Genomic DNA, 17,697 nt, shown 5'->3' with positions numbered 1-17,697 from the left:
ATGGAGAAAGGAGGAGCTTGTTTTTGGCTGTTTTATTACCAATCTTTTCTTTTTCCAGCCACATTTCTGTGATGTATACAAAGACATGAAAGTGTTGTTGTTGGCAGTGTACTTTTTTTTTTTTTTTTTTTTCTACGAGCATTGATTGATGTTAAACTTGCACGAGCTCTGGTGTCGGTTTGCTTTGGACCTGATCTTGTGGTCATTGTGTTTTTTTTTTTTTTTTTTTCCCATCATGTCGTTACAGTATCTCAATAGACTTGAACCTTATAGGATCTCACATAATGCACGTGATGTTTTCCAGCACGTGATATATGTATGCGTCTTTTATGAATTTCACGTGATGTAATCCTCGCGGGCGACAGGTCCGTCCTCATAGGCCAATCGCCTCTGGGCTGGACCCATCCACCTCGACTCCACTTGAGGTCTTGGCTGCATGAGCCAATAGTACCCGTTAATAGCGCACGTATCATTACCGTTACGGCCGATCGGATAGCTGCTTTTTGCTGGTATATTACCGTTCGGCTTGGTACCTCCGCATTTCGCGCATCGATTCATCCACTTCTTCAGATCGTTCTTTCCTGTCTCACGCTCTTACCCTTGCTCTTACTCTTACTTCGCTCGACTTTCTTCCTTTTCCCCCATTTCGCCCATTTTTCTCCTCCCATTTTTCTCCTCCCAATTCTTTCTCTTTTCTTTCAATCCCACCTTTCTTCCTCATCTATATATATTCTTCTACTTACTTACCGAGATATCTTCCTCCTTTTACCTCTCTTACTTCCGTCTTTCCACAGGTGGTTGAAGCTTCTTGTGTCTTACTCACCTAATCTAACAGAACAGTTCCCTTTGGCTTAAACATAAGACGATACCGAGCAACAATGTCTCCAATGATTCTTAATCGCCTCTCGGACGGGCCGGTCACGGTCCTCTCTCCTCCCCGGGAACACGCCTTCGCTCAGTTCTCCCAGTCCTCTTTCCTCAACTCCCCAGGAAGCTTCAACAGCTATCCGACAAACACCAGCCCTGTCTTCGCAAACAATAGCTCTACACCGTCTGTCCCCTCGAGCTTCAATTTCTCGTCTGCTCCTGCGGTGCCCAAGCCCTCCCGCAAAAGATCCCGTGATGAGGCCACTTTTGAAGACGCCGTTGCTCCCAGCGCGCCTCTGGCACACCAGGCGGTGCCAGCTACCAAGGTCCGGCCTATCTATGGAGAAGGCATGGCTCTTTTAAACCCGCAGACTGGCCTTGCGATATCTGCCGAGAGTCAAACCGGCACATGGTATGAACAAGAGTCTGAGGCGCAACAGGCTGCTGCTGCACCTGTCCCCTCGCGGTCAAACGCGCTGCTTTCTGATGCTGCTGAAGTAAGCCGCAAGTCTCAGCGCCTTGATAAATCTGCACCAGGTCTGGACGATATTGCACTATCCTCGATCCGCCAACGCCTGGACGACCCTAGGTCCAACGATCAGCACCGCACTCTCAATGCAGGCCCTGCCCCGCCCGCTGAGCCCCTAGTAGATGATGCCACTCGTCTCCTAGGTATCGGCTGGCAGCGTGTCAACACTGACGGTGACATGGCGCCTGCTGTTCGTGGCTGGACCAAGTATATCGACAACCAATACTCGGCCCACCTGCGCGACTCCCAGATGCTTATGAAAAGCCGCGCTCTGAACGCCTATCTCGTGGCTGCCACTCCAACTTCTGGATCCTTGCCTGCCTTTTATCTCTTCACCGAAGACCTCACTCAAGGCCAGCTCGTTGCCTCCTCTTGGGAAGGATGTCTTCAAAACCTTCGTAGCTCCCCCATCATATTCGAGGGCTCTACTCCCCTCGGAGCTACCGACCGGCCTAGAGCACAGCCTGTCTCCTTCAACTCCATGGACACTGGCGTGCCACTTCTCCAACAAGCCCTGTCCAACAACCTGCAAGCATCGAGCCTCGACGAACTGAGCGGAGGCACGGAAATGGGAATGGAGATCGACTCGTAACTTCTTCCAAAAATGCATTCGATTTCTTTCAATCCCGTGCCATCCGACGACATCGACCGATCCGACCCGCCATGATGACTCGACATCCAACCAATCCGCGATCGATCTCGGTCTTCTTTCCGACTGTTCTATCATATTTTCTTTCCCTCTCTTCTTTCTTTTCCTCTCTTCTTTCTTTTTTTTTCAAAATTTCTCAAAATTTCTTCACTATTGCTTATTTAGTTATGAGACTCACGCTCCTGACTGACCCAGTCCGGCCCAATTCGGTTCCCGCCCGGTGGAGAGTTTGATGGTTTTGGGTGGTTTGCTTTCCTCTCTTTCATGGAAAATGGCGTCGTAATCTGGGAGTTCTTCAACATGCTTTTGACAACCGTTATTTATTTACGACTATCTATCTCATCAAATTAAAAAAGATTGAAATCATTTTGGCGTGAATACCGTAATTAACCCGAGGTCCTTGTATCATGCACCTATACGTACTAGTTATTAGCAGGAGAAAACCTACGCCTAAAAAATAACAAATTATCTAGAGCCAGCCCAGTTAATTTCGAATATGTATATTGGTTGTACGAACTATGATTGCTTCACTAGCATTCAGGAGGTACGCAGATGTAAATAAGTACATGTTGCTGGTCGTTGAATTCGCTACCAAGCCCACTTTGATAGCCCTGACGACAGCTCTTGACTTCCTAGGCCCGTTGTCGTTTGGCACCCAGCCAAGAGCGTCGGTACCTATTAGATTCCTCATCTCAGTCCATTCTTCTAGCTTCTCCTGTTAGCTCACCTGTTTATGTCAAGAATATCTGAAACCCCAAAATAGATGCTAAACTCAAAGGACCTGGTGCATTTCGCGGGCATTTTTAAGGAACCGAATACTTACCCTGCTCAGTCAAGCTACATTACCTAAAACAGGAACTATGATGTAACTAGTGGTGGCACGGTTGACCATTCAAGTAATATTTACCTACAATCATGGAATAGGTGAAGCGTAAATAGGTGGGAAAATGGAGGTGTGGTATAATGATAATGATCGTTACCATTGGTGAGCTAGAGCTTGATACTACTCAGGTTTAGCAAGTGCTTTGCTTAGAGCACGTCGAGGCAACCGAGCAAGGTGCCAATTGCAACCGTGAGATATTAATGTGATAATTAAATTCGGAAACCCAATGCTCATATGGGTGAAATAGGTACATGGTATCATCTCGAAGGCCGTAAAACAGAAGACAAAGAAAGCAAGTGGATGACGATCGCATCCTAACAACTCCAATCCACCAAAAGGACATATGACAAAATGCTCGTAAGGACTTCTGAGGTCTGCTTCCTCAGTCATCATCATCGCCATAGTCATAGTCACTTTCGTAATTGCCTGCAAATGCGTCGTCGACGCCATCATCCTTGTCGTCGTCATCATAGTCGTCCTCCTCATCATCATCTTCCTCAGGATCTGTCCCAAGCTTGTTCATGGGGCCATCCTTGGCTATGAGCGGCTTTGCGCCCTGAATGGTATCTGGAGCAGTGGACGGCGGAGTAGGTAGTGGTGCGGTAGAGCCAGGACGGATGGATTTGGCATCTGATGGCGTTGCACGCCGGGATCGTGTGGCTGCCTGCGGTTCGATGCTGGCGCTGCGCCGTGAGACGACGCTTTGGCTGCGACTTTGGCTTCGGCTCAGGCTTTGTGCCTTTGCATCTCCCCCTTCACCCCCATACAATGTGTCCAGAAGAGAGTAGTTAATCTTCTTACTGTAACCCCGGCGCTCAAGCATGCGACGTGTCGCCTCAGCCGGTGTCGAGGCACGGGAGCTGCGGCCATCTTCGCCCTCACCCTCCAGATAGGTAACATCTCCCAGGCGGCCACGGCGGCGTTTGCGTGGTTTGCGAGGTGTGCCCCCGCCGGTTGACTCCTCCAGGGCCCGCTTCAGGGCTTTTGCTTGTTGAGTGCGGAGGTACTCCTTGTTTTCTGTCACCCAGATGGACTCCTTAATCTCGACTTCAGCAGGCAAGAGCAGACAATTGGCGACTTCGGGGTCATCTTCAAACTCGGCAGCATCGATTTCAGTGCTGTCGGAGACGGTCGGCCGCGGCGGTTGGTCGGAGCCGACGCTCTCAATCATAGTTGATCCCTGGGCAAGCATAGACCGCATTTCATCTTCCAGCGCCGCTTCAGATGCAACCTGCTCGGCAGATGGTTCTGGCGTGGGTTGTCGCTTGCCCTTGCCCTTGGAATGGATCGGCTCGTTCCTGATATCTTCAACGACTTCATTCACTGCCTTGGAAATTATTGATGCACGTCGACCGAGGCTAGTTGCAGTCAAAGCCGGGTCGATAGGGAGACTGGGAATAGCGAAACCGTCGGCATCTATACGAGGCGGCTGCACTGATTCTGCTTCACTTTCCGTTGGGGAGTCATCATCTTCGAGTTCCGCCGCAGTCTCTGGCAACTTCTTGATACGACTTTTCCGACCTTCTCGCCCGCGAGTGAAGGATGGAGGATCGTGGGTGTTCTCCAATTGGACCGAACGGAATTGATCAACTGTTAATTCACCACTCTCGGTGGAACCGAACTCGTTCAAACGCTGGCTGATAGTAGTTTCCGTCACCTTGACGATATACACGACCTCACGCACGGTTCGGCGGAAGTTGTTCATTCGCGCGGCAAGAATCAGTGCGGCACCACAGAGACCAGCTGGGCGTCGACCGGTGGTCATCCAATCGCGGTTCATTCGCTGAACGATCCGGACTGCCTCCCCAGCAACCGCCATGAGAGAGGGTCCGAATTCCAGCTGCTTGGCGAAACGATAAATCAAACTTTCGGGGTCGATGGGGTTCATGAGAAAGACGTTGCCACCTAGGCGGAGTTCGTCGAGAAGTGCCTTGTATGTACGACCAAGCTTGAAGACGTTGATCATCAACACATCGGCAAAGTCAATCAGCATGACGGTATTGCCATTTTGGCGACGGCATGCAATATACAAACAGACCGCAGCTACCGTCTTTGTGCGACGACCTTGAATAAAATTGAGTCCCACGGCAAGCTTAAACACCTGACCAGCAGCTTTGGTCGCACTCTCCGGGATGGTCAAAGCCCGGGAAAGTTGAAGCATATACCGGTTTCCAGTTTGCTCGGTCATTTCCCGGCTCTCCATGGCGCCCCCGCGCTGGAAACCCGGACCATAGCTGCGTACGTGTGTCTGATCTTCTCCGACGAAAGATCCCTGCACAACAGCTGCACCAGACGAGGATTCCCCGAACGTGACTTCAGAGACGATGTTGTTCTCGCTGATAACTGTACCACAGCCCGTGCAGACCCTCACGCCTCCATCATCGACAATATGCGGAGCAGGGCATCCTGGGTTTGGACAATTAGATGTTTTCGGGTGTGTTGTCGGGCGGGGTGGTTGAGAGCGTCCAATAGCCGTTGGACGATTGATAGGAGTAGAGTTGGGGGGTTTTAGACTCGCCAGTCGTCCCATAGGAGGCCGGGGCCCGCGGGGAGGGATTGGACGCGCGCCGGATCTGGGTGCCGACATGTTGGTTAAAGCGAAAAGTAAGAGGTCAGAGATTGAATGTAGACAGGGGCACTCGATGGAGGCCGAGTCCTCACAGCCTCAGAATTCTTTAACTGGACGTCGCGCAGCCTCTTTTTTTTTTTTGTAGCGAAGGGTTTATCGACTGTCACGAGAATCGCGATAAGGGAAAGTGGAAGGCGAGAAAAAAGTATTCAACCCGCTTATGTAATTAGCCGGAATCTGCAGAGCTGAATTCGGACATACGACGTGAAGTTCTAGATGATTGGATGTCGGGAACCAGGAGTAAGTCAGATACAAATTAAAATTGCTCAATTCAGTCCAGTTCCTTTATCTCTTGTCGCTTGTCTCTTGCTCCATGGCTGATCTGATGGATTCCATTCATGGATCACGTGACCTTGATTGGCTCAGGGTACGCTAGCCCAATTAGGCTTAGAACCGTCTGGTCTTTGTCGCGCCTCGGTGCCTGAGGTTCCTGGATGATCCATGACTACTACTGCAACAGCATCATCAGACTTAGTACTCCACATGAAGTGGTTGCTTTTACAACGTCGAATACGAGAATCCGGCCTCATTCTTGATTGCCTGCCTCGACACTAGCGACATACTACATAGTGGTCACAGGGGTCATGGTCGACATGTCTGGAATGCGGTATTTGTGCGTGGTTTGGAGGAATCGCGCACAAATGGCGCATCTTCGCCATGTTTAAACTTAGCCACCCACTTCTAGGATTTTCCCTTTCTTTTCTTTCTTAGTGGAATATTATACTGCATTGCAAAAGGTTCCGTTCCCAGTTTTATAATCGCTCTTCCTTTCACCTTGATATCAGGCCGCTCTGTAAACACTGAATCCCGACAACTGCCCGTTTCTAACCTTGTCTGAGCGATATTGAATCATCGACTCTGCTGAGGGCTTGCAAGATCGATATATTCCACGCTGTACCTCATCTTTAGGTCGCAGAGATCTCAGTCAGTCATGTCTTCAGGACCCAACAACAAGTCTTTCGATCTGGAGGCAGCCCATCAAGAGTTTGATACCCAGACCAGTGTCTTTTTTGTATCGAATGTGCACTGCACATCATGTGTTGCATATATCACCGAAGTGCTCTCTGAGACTCCTACAGTCGAAAACATCGAAGTCACCATTTTGACGCATGAAGTGCGTGCGAGCCACAGTTCCGCCGTTCGGCCTGCCGACCTCGTCAACGCGCTGATTCATGCCGCGTTTGAAGTACACTATGTAACGACATTTGATCAACGAGGAAGGCTCATCGCGGAACTCGACACCTCTTCCTGGAATCACCGCGGCTCTACGCTGTTCTCCTCGCCGCGAACCTCTGTTTCTAGTATCTCGTCCAATATTAAAGAGCGAATTCAGACGAGCCGACATAAACGACATATTGCCAACTGCGATGCATGCAGGAAGGAAGAACTAGAGACTTTTTCTCGTCATTCTTCTCGAACGGAGCTAGGATCTTTGGACGAGAAGTCCTCACAAATTCCCTTCCGACCATTGGGCAAGCAGCACGAAGAAGACATCACTGTTACAAAGCTTGAGTCAACCCCAGAGGATGCTGTGCAGGAGGGTCTCCGTTCATTCGCCACCTCCAAAGCAAAAGTTCAACCTGATGTGTCTGCTTCAAAATTACCCACAGACATAGCAAGACATCCTAGTCCGTCCGCTGAATCATCCGATGAGTTCACCGCACAGATTAGCGTTGGAGGAATGAGCTGCGCGTCGTGTGCCAACAGCATCACCGCACAGGTTCAACAACTCGGGTTCGTGAACAAAATCACTGTCAACCTTCTCACCAACAGCGCAACAGTAATTTATGTTGGACCTCGCGATAATGTTGACCAGATTGTTGAGCAAATTAATGATGCTGGGTTCGAAGCATCTCTGGACGAGGTGAACCAAGTCCCCAAACTACCGGCATCTGCAGAGCTGGCAGCAAACTACGTCAGCGAGATTGCAATCACCGGCATGACCTGTGGCTCTTGTGTCGGAGGGGTGACTCGAGGACTTGAAGAACTTCCTTTTATTCGTGATGTGTCTGTGAACCTGCTTTCCCATAGCGGCAGGGTGGAATTTGAAGGCCGAGACAATCTTGATAAAATCATAGAGAAGATTGAAGACCTTGGATACGATGCCACCGTCAATAGTGTCTCTCCATTGAAAATTGGCACCGAAAAGTTCAGCACTGCCCAGATCAGAACAATCTCTATACAAGTGGATGGGATGTTCTGTCACCATTGCCCACAAACTGTTTTGGGGGCAGTGAAATCGGTTCCCGGTGTCACCATCGAGGAGGCACTCTCCGAGAAAACCCCCATCGTCAAAGTCACCTATACTCCACAGCCACCATTTCTCACCGTTCGCAAAATAATCTCAGCGATCAACTCGGCGAATGACAATTTTCGCGCGACTGTTTATCACCCGCCTAGTATTGAAGACCGGTCTCGTGCGATCCAGCATCATGAAAGAAGCCGTCTGTTGGCGCGATTGCTTTTCGTCTTTATCAGTGCCATTCCGACTTTCTTCATAGGGATTGTATTTATGTCTCTTGTCTCGTCTGAAAACTCTGTTCGAATGTATCTGGAGCAAACTATGTGGTCTGGCAGTGTGACCCGCATCGAATGGGCGCTGTTTATAATGTCAACTCCTGTCATGTTCTACGGCACTGATGTGTTCCATGTCCGTGCTGCGAAGGAGGTTTATGCGCTATGGCGGCCTGGAAGTCGAGTGCCGATCCTTCGAAGATTCTACCGTTTTGGTAGTATGAACCTTTTGATCTCTGCAGGCACATCGGTAGCCTATATTTCGTCTTTGGCGGTACTTATCGTTGACGCAGTTGTGGGTACCAAGTCCAGCCCCCATAGCACGACTTATTTCGACTCGGTTGTCTTCTTAACTCTGTTCATTCTTGGTGGTCGATTCCTGGAGGCCTACAGTAAAGCCAGAACTGGCGATGCTGTGACATCTTTGGGCAAGCTTCGACCTTCAGAGGCACTGTTGTCCGATGACACTTCCGAAGATGGAGTTAAGCGTACGAATGTCGACCTCCTGGAAGTTGGTGACGTCGTCAGTATTCCCCATGGGGCCTCGCCTCCTGCAGATGGAGTCATCGTCGACAGCGCGTCATACCAATTCGATGAAAGCTCTTTGACAGGAGAATCGCGACCAGTCAAGAAAACAGCCGACGACATGGTCTATACAGGCTCGGTTAACGTCGGCCAGCCGGTACGGATCCGTATTACTGAGCTTGGTGGTTCATCTATGCTTGACCAAATCATTGCCGTGGTTCGTGAGGGGCAAAGCAAGCGTGCACCTCTTGAAAGAGTTGCTGATCTTCTCACTTCGCATTTCGTGCCTATTATTACTCTGATCGCCATTTCGACTTTCGTTATTTGGTTGGCACTTGGCCATTCCGGTGTGCTCCCCGCAGATTATCTCGATGTCGCACATGGTGGCTGGACATTCTGGGCGCTGGAATTTGCAATTTCAGTATTTGTGGTGGCATGTCCCTGCGGTCTGGCCCTTGCAGCCCCTACGGCGCTTTTCGTTGGGGGCGGCCTAGCAGCGAAGTATGGTATCCTGGTAAAAGGTGGTGGCGAAGCCTTCCAAGAAGCCAGTCGCTTGAATGCAATCGTCTTTGACAAGACAGGCACCTTGACTGAGGGTGGAAGTCTGAAGGTTTCTGAGCATGAAGTTTTGACCAGTGACCCAGAAGTTGCGAAGGTCGCATGGGCTCTGGCTCGAAAAATGGAAGAGAGCAGCAACCATCCTATTGCCCAGGCAATCACTGAATTCTGCAAAACACAACAATCTTCCTCTGTCAAGTCGTCAGACGTTCATGAGATTTCCGGGCAAGGCATGAAAGGAACTTTTACTGTGTCTGGCTCCGAGCACGAAGGGCAGTATGAAGCCGCAATTGGCAATGAACGTCTTCTCAACAGTCTACTATCCCCCCAAACAGACACATACTTCGTTTCCAGTCTGCTGGCGAAATACCAGTCAGCTGGAAAGTCTACTGCAGTCCTTTCACTACGTCAAGTACAACCCCCATCCACCGAACCATCCAACTTCATACCAGCTATTATCTTCGCCACATCAGACACGATTCGCCCGGAAGCTGTCGAGATAATCTCCCAGCTTCAGAAGCGTCAAGTTGATGTCTTCATGTGCACTGGCGATAACCAGACTACCGCCCACGCCGTCGCAGACATGCTAGGCATCCCGCGCTCCAAAGTAATGGCCAATGTCCTACCAGCGGAGAAAGCCAGCTTTGTTCGTCAGATTCAAGAACGTTCACAGAATACAACACCGGCCGGTGGTGAGACTACACCGAGTTCAAGCCCTTCGCGTCCCATTGTCGCCTTCGTCGGCGACGGAGTGAACGACTCGCCCGCTCTGGCAGCAGCAGATGTGAGCATCGCCATGGCATCTGGCTCCGACGTCGCTATCAATTCCGCCAGCTTCATCCTCCTCAACTCAGATCTCAGCACGATTTTGGAGCTGGTCCTGCTCAGTCGCCGTGTGTTCAATCGAGTCCGTATGAACTTTGGCTGGGCGGTTATATATAACCTCTGTTTGGTTCCGGTTGCTGCTGGTGTCCTCTATCCTATCGTGAGTGGCCATCATCATAAAACTATTAATGGTGAAATGATCATGGCCAATGAGCACTGGAGACTGAGTCCGGTGTGGGCTGCTCTGGCCATGGCGTTAAGTAGTATTTCTGTTGTGCTGAGTAGCTTGGCTTTGAGGATTAACAAAGAAAGTATTATGAAGATTGTGAGAAGGAAGAGGTAGGCATTATGGTACATATTCATTTATTTCATTTTGGCGTTACTTTTGTATCTAATACCTGCGAATGAACTCGGTACTATGTCATCTTCAAAGGAGCCTTGACAGAAGACCTTTCTAAGACAAATTCACCTCCCCCCAAACTTCTGCAATCCGCTTGCTGAGATCTTTAGCAACTTTCTTCCGCCCTACAACCTCCGACATCCGAGTCGCTATCATCATCTCTCGCTCCTTAGGTTCCAGAGCCATGTACGCATCCACCAAATGCCGTGGCGTTGGCCAGATCTGTTGAATCTCAAGGGCTTTTTCGCCCGTCACGCCACGGGTACACATCAGCATCTTAAGAAATACGTCACGAAGAGAAAGAACGTCGGACTTGGAAGTGAGTGCGGAGAAGGTCACGAATGAAACCCCGTATGTGATGGACGGATCTTGAGAGCGGAGATTATCCAGTATAGTGAGGTAGGAGTCAGTGGAGAGACGGCGGCCGGGGATGAGGCCAATTTTGGATACTGGAGATGCAGGAACCGTGCTACGGTTGGTATTGCTATCAGTGTCTCCGATGGAGGGCGCATCTTCGACCCCATACATCTTTCGTAAGAGCAGAGTCATGCGCGCTAGGTACCGGATTGACTCGTCCAGATGTTTCGTCTTTTTGATAAAGTATTGATTAAGAACCTGTGTCGAGGCGATGGCCGAGGTAACCATCTCCTGGTATTGAGCTGCACTCCCGCTAGTCGAGTCAGGATGCGTGACTGCGAACTCTTCGATCAGGTAGATGACGTTCTTGATGCCGGAGCGACGGAGCCGGAACTTTTGTTCGTGGAAGCGGCCGTCTTTAATAGATCCAATCAGATCGTCTAGACGCTTTCTCTCAACGATCCAGTCCAGCATCACTTCATCACCTTCTTCGCCATGTCTCGTGAGGAAAGTTGGATCGTGACATTTGGCTACCCACATTGCGTCGCCAACTTCCAGGGCACGTACTTGCGGCTTGATTCCTTGCTTGATCAGTTCGCCGGAGATATAGTCGCGGTCGGTGGAAGTGCGGACTTCTCGGGTGTCTAAAACGAGATGGATGGTGAAGCTCTTGGGTGGGAAGAGGATGGGCTCGATGTTGGCAATGTCGTGTTCGGATAGTTTTTCTTGGGCGTCTGCCAATAAATCATCATCTTGTTGAAATGAGGCAAATTCGGCTGTCGATGCTCTTTGCTGTGACTCAGTCGTTGCAGTAGCTTGGGAGCCAAACATGGCGGTTTGAACATCGCCAGGTAATGTCTTTTGGAGACGTTTGGCCACCTCCCAGCCTTCTTCGGAAAGAAGATACTTTCGAAGTGGACGACCATGTTCATAGACTAGGTCTTTCTGAATTAGAGTTTTCATTGAATTCCAGGCAGTGTAGAACTTGGTCGGGTCCGGGGGTGCCGTGAACGAACTGTCACAGAATGGCTGGGCCACCTCAATCAGGTGAGCCTTGGTCATCCCCTGAGATTCATTCTCGTTTTGGGTTCCCAAGGCCAACATCAGTGCATATGGACCAGATCGTAATGTCGGCACATACGGCTTGGCTTTCCGAGGCTTCTTCGCCGGTTGATCCACGCCGCCTTCAGATGCTCTCTTTCCACCTATTCGACCTAGTTGAGCGTCCGTTTCCGGGGCCAGGGTGCAAGTGATACCACAAACCTTTCCCAGGCAGTTCCGGCATTGGAAGTCCATTTTCTTGATAGTGGGCCTTTAGTTTATCGGTCAAGCGGTCACACAATTTAGGACCCAGTCCATTCAATTGCTGCGCTTGAGACGGATGTTGAAATTCTAACGGACAGGCTTTCATTGACTCATAAGCCTTCTTGTACCTGCAAGATGTCAGATATAGTCTTTTCCCGATGGGCGCCAAGAGATACGTACACGGTCACGCCTTTGCTATTCCGTTCTCGAGCTTGATCCAGCCATTCTTTAATCCACCCCAGGAGTAGGGGGTTTGCACACTCCTCGCTCATGGCGAGTCGAGTGTCCAGTGACTGGATGGCAGATTAGCAGAGCGAATTATCATCAAGATGAGTTCTCCTTGCTTGGACGCGATGATGTTGCCTTTCTGGGAATACTGGCACGTGTTGATAAGAGAGATAAGGAATGTTGATTGCAATCCTTGGAAGACCACCTGGGGAGGGCTGCTCTTAACTTGCATCCATCTTACTTGGTTTGCCGATTTACAACGAGCTCATTTATATAATTTAGTCGCATTTACATCTCGAGGTCATTTTCATCCTTTGCATTGCAGTTAGAACTAGAATTGATGACCACCCAGAATGGCACTCGTGCAGCCTTAGTCGTCAACCCAAAACACAAACAAAAAAAGTCAGGTCTATGTCCTCGAGTGCTTTTTCGCCAGTCGAACCTTATTACCACAATTGATTCTATGACATTTGTTACTTAAAATAATCCAGTTTGCTTCCAAGGTTGTGTTGATTGCCACCGAAGGAAGATGACGTCGACAGTCTGCGCAACTACAAGACAGGTTCCAGGTCCCATGGAAAGCTTCCTCTCAATGGGGTGGACCGCAAAACAAACCCTTCAAGACAATCTAGGGAACTTTAGAACAATTTCACACTCATGTCTGCAACCGACAGACAGGCGATGCCATCCGCTTCAGTCGACCGTGCTACAACTAAGGCCGACAACAATCTCACTACGGATCCTGAAATTCCCAAGGGACCAACCGATAGCCATGTGCTATCTCAAATAAAACAGGATGAGAGAGGCTTTGCACAAAAAGCTGGGGACACAGCGGAAATTAGCAATATTGGATGGGATGAATCTCCAGAAGTCATCGAGGAACCATTAGTGGCCGGGCTATCAAATGAGGATTTGTGGATGCTCATTAGACGATTCGACAAGGTATGTCCTGAGCACCCCACATGAAAATGTAGGAGAATTGAAACCGACCTTGTCAATTTGCACACCAGCAAATGTATCGAGTCAAAGCAGTTCCCGATGTTTCCCTGCAGAAACTGGATTTCACGCGTGAAGACGACGATGAATTCTCGCCGGATAAACTCAGGGCTACAATTGAACGTTTTTACACAACCGTTATTGTTGGATTGACCAATTGTATCAAACATATTGCTCGACTACGGTCTTGGAAGGAGCCGCGACGAACCGCTGCCTTTTGCACGGTCTGTCTCCATTCTAGAGAAATGTATTTGGAGCGCTACTGATATTATGCAGGTCTACGTACTATCATGCCTTCTCGATCTACTTGTTCCAACTATGCTGGTCACCCTACTTGCCCTGGTGCTCTATCCACCGTGTCGATCACTCATGTTCCCTCCCGCTCCAATTTCTCTTGTCAACAAAGATACGGGTGGTGTACAAAAGCCAAAGGCGGGAATCCTTGGGTCTGCGGATAGTATTACCGGGGCCCCCGAGAAATTCAAGGGCGAAGCAGCCGAGCAAGAGGCCAGTAATCTTGTTGCAAGCGTTGCCAGTGTGGCCGTGGGAAGCGCAGTTGGGAAGCATGATCAAGGGGTCCCTGATGATGCGCCCTTGGAAGATGACGTGCCAGACGCGATGGATATTGTTGCCAATACTGCCGATGCGCAAAGCGCTGCCCATGGAAAGGTACCGACAGACTCCCATGACAAAACACGACAACCTATGAAACAGAGCGTGATGGACATTGCGAACTCTTCAATGCACGTAATAGGCGACATCACAGATACCTATGAGAAGATGGGCAAGTGAGTAAGAGCTTGTGGTTTTACTCATGGTTTGTTGTTAAATTTATTTATCTAGTGCTCTATCCGCAACAACTCCGTTTCCTCGACTGAGTCCTCGTCTGCGCCTGGCGACGGTGTTGGTCCCGGCATTCCTAGCTTCATTAATGACATCTTGCTACGTTTTTATGAAGCTGAGTACACTTCTGATCGGGCTCGTCTTCTTTGGAGACCCTGTCATTAGACGAGGGGTTTCATATCTGAATCGCCGCCTACCGAATTGGCGGAAGATTACTCAGTTGCAAAAGTATGCATTCAATAAGTGCATGTACTCACAATGCTAACTCGCAACAGTTCCCTCCTGAAAGGTATTCCAACAAATGCTCAGCTGGCTATTACTCTTCTCCGCATCGGCGAAGCTAATGCGTCACCACTTCCGCCCCCTCCAACTTCACCAGACAAAGTACCCTCGCGGCCAGTCTCTTTGAATCCGGAGGAACTGACCCTAGGTGCTAGTAACGAGGAAATTAAACAAGCTGCACTGGTTAAGCCTGACGACCATGCCCAGGCGGTCGAAGCTTCACCAGCACCAGAGAAGAGCCATAAAAGGACATTGGGATCGAGCATTCTAGGCTTATTCCGAGAAACAACGGCCAGTGGTGTTGAGAGCAAAAGAGGGATCGATCGCTTGCGAGCAGCAATCGGTTCACATCATGCTAAGAATCGGGTTGGTGTCCTACGTGATAGAGGGAAGAGGATAACACCAAGTGGACCTGTGGCATTTGACGCTCGATACAAAGGCAAGCGCGGTACTGCGATTATTGACTCGACCAAGGAGCCTCCGCTGCTGTATTTCACAACTGATACGCCGCAGAATGGAGACGCAAAATTGGAGAATCGCAAAGATGGATCGGTTATGTTCACTATGCCGGTGACTGAGATCCAGGAGATGCGAAAGTTAGGCGGTATGGGATGGAAGGGGAAATTGGTTGTTGGTTGGGCTCTTCATGGTAAGGAGGTGGTTGATGGTTTGCTCATCATTGGCAAGATGCCAGGGCAGTCATATCAACTCACTGCCATGGAGACGAGGAATCAGCTGTTTAATCGGCTTATTGCCATTGACGGACAGGTTTGGGCGAGCTGTTGATGCAATTTCCAGGACGCGTGCTGAGAGAATCGCAGGTTTGGCAATGATGTCTCCGATCTGATGGTGTTATGCTTTATGTGCCAGTGGCATATGTACAGCTGGCTATGTTTCCTTGACTAGCGATGTATTAAGAGACCTAAACTGAATATCATTACTGCAGTCACCGAAGAAATTTTGTCGTTGAAGTCTCCCAGGTTGTGGCATGACATAAATTGACAACCTACAGCTGAAAACGGTTGACCAGAGCAGAAAAAAGCCATAAAGACTAATACATCCCATCCTATGTACAAGCAACAAATCCACATTAGTCCACATAATTTCCTGCATAGAACAGTTATTTAGAACGGGACTCACGTCTTCCAGCTCCGCTTCTAAGATAATCTCCACCATTTTACCAATCGCCACTCCGCGCTCTTCTTTGGTCAAACAGCCAATCTTGACGAGCTCAGTCAAGGCCTCTCCAACCCAGTTCTGGCAGTTCCAGTCTCGGTCGCTATTGCCATTGCGCACCGGCGTGCAAGCACATGCACAAATGATCTTCTCCTTAGTGACAGAGTCCGGCACCGTACATACAGGAATCCAGGCTATTGGCGGCTCAGAAATCGGGTTCTCTGTGTCCTTTTGAAATTTGAAGAAAGGGTGTGCGCCGACAGCATGAAGCCAATCATATTGGCCGTCGGAGTAGAGGGCGTGCAGCGCTGTGTGTCGGTATTTGGAGAAGTCTACTGGCACGCCTTTGTACACGAGAAGCGAGATTTGTGTTGGCATTTTGGAACGATTGATTTTCGGAGTAAAAGATTATAGAATATCCCACCCAAGTGGGTGAACAGCCCAAGAGTTGAAGGGAGGTGGGTTGGTAGGAAAAGCGGGTGGTGCCCAGATGGCGACTTGGGCTGACAACTGACTAGCACAACCCTGGTCTATACCGGAAACCTCCTTTTTTATGTAACAGGTAAAATGACAAAGAGTTTAGAAATCAACTAATAAACGACGTCATTGAACTTCTAAGATCTATATTGTGTCAATGACTGTTTATAATCCCGCACGGTTTGCTCGAAAGACTCGTCGCGTTTGAACCCCAAGGAGATGGCTTGAGTGTTATCAAACTGCGTCGGCCATGACTTCAAAATTGGAACCAGCGCAGGGTCCTCCTTCTCTGTTAGAAGGGCGAGTTTATCTGCACCGCCCACGGCTTCCAATGCATCCATCATGCCCAGGACTGTAACGCAGATTCCAGGCACATTAATCTGGCGAATGTGCGGGGGAACGGAGTCCGCAGGAAGACGGAGAGTGAGAAGGAGATTTTCCACAAGGGTTTTGGGCGAGCATAGCCACGACTTGAACTGTCGGTCTTTAATGGGGATCACACATTGCTGGCCGTCAAGGGGTTCCCGGATCATGCCGGAAAGGAAGGACGAAGCTGCAGCAGTGGGTGCACCCGGTCGGACGGAGATGGTAGGAAACCGCAGGGTAAACCCGGTGATGAATTTACGGCGAGTGTATTCGTTCACCAATGTTTCGCAAATGATCTTCTCGGCACCGTAAGAGGACTCTGGAGTCGGGATCACGCTGTCAGTCACAATCTCTGGCAACGGTCGGCCATACACGGCCTGACTGGACGAATAGATGAATCGGACTCCGGGACAGGTGTGTCGCAACGCCTCGAGTAGGTTGCGGGTTGCATCGACGTTGACGCTCATGCCTAGATCGAAGTTGTCCTCGGAGCCGGACGACATGATGCCGTGGAAGGCATAGACGGCGTCCAAGGAAGAATCGACAATGTCCTTGGCGCCTGTCAAGAGATCGACCTTGATTGCCGTTGCGGATTGAGGATAGCGAACGCCCGCGGGGATCGGAGGTTGATGTATATCGGTCAGTGTGACGCGATAGGCTGGGTCATTCAACAGCTCTTTCGCAAGCAATTGGCCGATGAAGCCGGCAGCGCCAGTGATGAGGACATGCATTTTCTTGAGATTGGTGTGATGAAGAGGGAATATGGGAGGGATGATGATGATGTATTTCAATATGTAAGTTTAGTCTCCGCATTCGCATCAAGTCCGAGGCGATCCGTAGCTGGTCCTCCGCACCGGACTTGGGCCGGGACTCACTTCCTAAGTGGATCTGCTGTGGAACTGCTGTGCGCGAATCGCCTTGGAGTGTCATCTTTCAGGGCCCTCTTTTGTCTGGGGGATCTCAATTGGGGTTGAATCCTGGGGAATGCCTTGTCCACGGGTGTTGTGACCTGTCAGCCTGTCAGCCTGTCAGCCTGTCAGCCTGTCAGTTAGAAGTCGAGGACAATAAGCTATATACTAGACTCTATCCAAGGAACATATCCAATTCAAAATTCAGACCTGAATCTTAAAAAGCCAACAATATCTCAACAGAATAACGTCTAGGGTGAGGATTTCGGGGAAGTCGAGCCTGCGGGGGGTCCCAAGTCACACGATTTATTTTTGTCCTCTTCCTTTCTCTTGCTATGTTGTACATACATTACCCTATTGGCCATAACAACCTCCTCGAA

The 17,697-nt window shown here is 49.7% G+C and overlaps 8 protein-coding genes across 8 annotated transcripts; 3 read left to right on the top strand and 5 right to left on the bottom strand.

Annotated features, from left to right (window-relative positions):
• Nucleotides 1–336: 336 nt before the first annotated feature.
• N7518_004073 (uncharacterized protein) lies at nt 337–668 on the bottom strand (the record flags this gene model as incomplete). Its single annotated transcript, XM_057185000.1, has 2 exons — nt 337–581; nt 617–668. The coding sequence occupies 2 exons, from the start codon at nt 666–668 to the stop codon at nt 337–339; spliced, it is 297 nt and encodes a 98-aa protein (XP_057041770.1).
• Nucleotides 669–878: 210 nt separating this feature from the next.
• On the top strand, nt 879–1,988 carry N7518_004072 (uncharacterized protein; the record flags this gene model as incomplete). Its single annotated transcript, XM_057184999.1, has 1 exon — nt 879–1,988. One exon carries the CDS (start codon nt 879–881, stop codon nt 1,986–1,988), a length of 1,110 nt encoding a protein of 369 aa, XP_057041769.1.
• Nucleotides 1,989–3,310: 1,322 nt separating this feature from the next.
• Nucleotides 3,311–5,515, bottom strand: N7518_004071 (transcription factor TFIIIB subunit BRF1; the record flags this gene model as incomplete). Its single annotated transcript, XM_057184998.1, has 1 exon — nt 3,311–5,515. The coding sequence occupies one exon, from the start codon at nt 5,513–5,515 to the stop codon at nt 3,311–3,313; it is 2,205 nt and encodes a 734-aa protein (XP_057041768.1).
• A 973-nt stretch (nt 5,516–6,488) lies between these two features.
• N7518_004070 (putative copper resistance-associated P-type ATPase) lies at nt 6,489–10,322 on the top strand (the record flags this gene model as incomplete). The annotated part of the gene is made up of 1 exon (XM_057184997.1): nt 6,489–10,322. The coding sequence occupies one exon, from the start codon at nt 6,489–6,491 to the stop codon at nt 10,320–10,322; it is 3,834 nt and encodes a 1,277-aa protein (XP_057041767.1).
• A 111-nt stretch (nt 10,323–10,433) lies between these two features.
• On the bottom strand, nt 10,434–12,313 carry N7518_004069 (crossover junction endonuclease MUS81; the record flags this gene model as incomplete). The annotated part of the gene is made up of 3 exons (XM_057184996.1): nt 10,434–11,941; nt 12,000–12,169; nt 12,222–12,313. 3 exons carry the CDS (start codon nt 12,311–12,313, stop codon nt 10,434–10,436), a joined length of 1,770 nt encoding a protein of 589 aa, XP_057041766.1.
• Nucleotides 12,314–12,926: 613 nt separating this feature from the next.
• On the top strand, nt 12,927–15,176 carry N7518_004068 (DUF3292 domain-containing protein; the record flags this gene model as incomplete). The annotated part of the gene is made up of 5 exons (XM_057184995.1): nt 12,927–13,211; nt 13,280–13,489; nt 13,542–14,053; nt 14,109–14,336; nt 14,384–15,176. The coding sequence occupies 5 exons, from the start codon at nt 12,927–12,929 to the stop codon at nt 15,174–15,176; spliced, it is 2,028 nt and encodes a 675-aa protein (XP_057041765.1).
• Nucleotides 15,177–15,441: 265 nt separating this feature from the next.
• N7518_004067 (uncharacterized protein) lies at nt 15,442–15,944 on the bottom strand (the record flags this gene model as incomplete). Its single annotated transcript, XM_057184994.1, has 2 exons — nt 15,442–15,456; nt 15,531–15,944. The coding sequence occupies 2 exons, from the start codon at nt 15,942–15,944 to the stop codon at nt 15,442–15,444; spliced, it is 429 nt and encodes a 142-aa protein (XP_057041764.1).
• Nucleotides 15,945–16,180: 236 nt separating this feature from the next.
• Nucleotides 16,181–17,140, bottom strand: N7518_004066 (SDR family oxidoreductase; the record flags this gene model as incomplete). The annotated part of the gene is made up of 1 exon (XM_057184993.1): nt 16,181–17,140. One exon carries the CDS (start codon nt 17,138–17,140, stop codon nt 16,181–16,183), a length of 960 nt encoding a protein of 319 aa, XP_057041763.1.
• Between the last annotated feature and the right edge of the window lie 557 nt (nt 17,141–17,697).

Source organism: Penicillium psychrosexuale (assembly GCF_028828465.1).
Source record: "Penicillium psychrosexuale strain IBT 29551 chromosome Unknown utg000003l, whole genome shotgun sequence".
NCBI classification, from domain to species: domain Eukaryota; kingdom Fungi; phylum Ascomycota; class Eurotiomycetes; order Eurotiales; family Aspergillaceae; genus Penicillium; species Penicillium psychrosexuale.
This window is presented reverse-complemented; position numbering and strand designations above follow the sequence as displayed.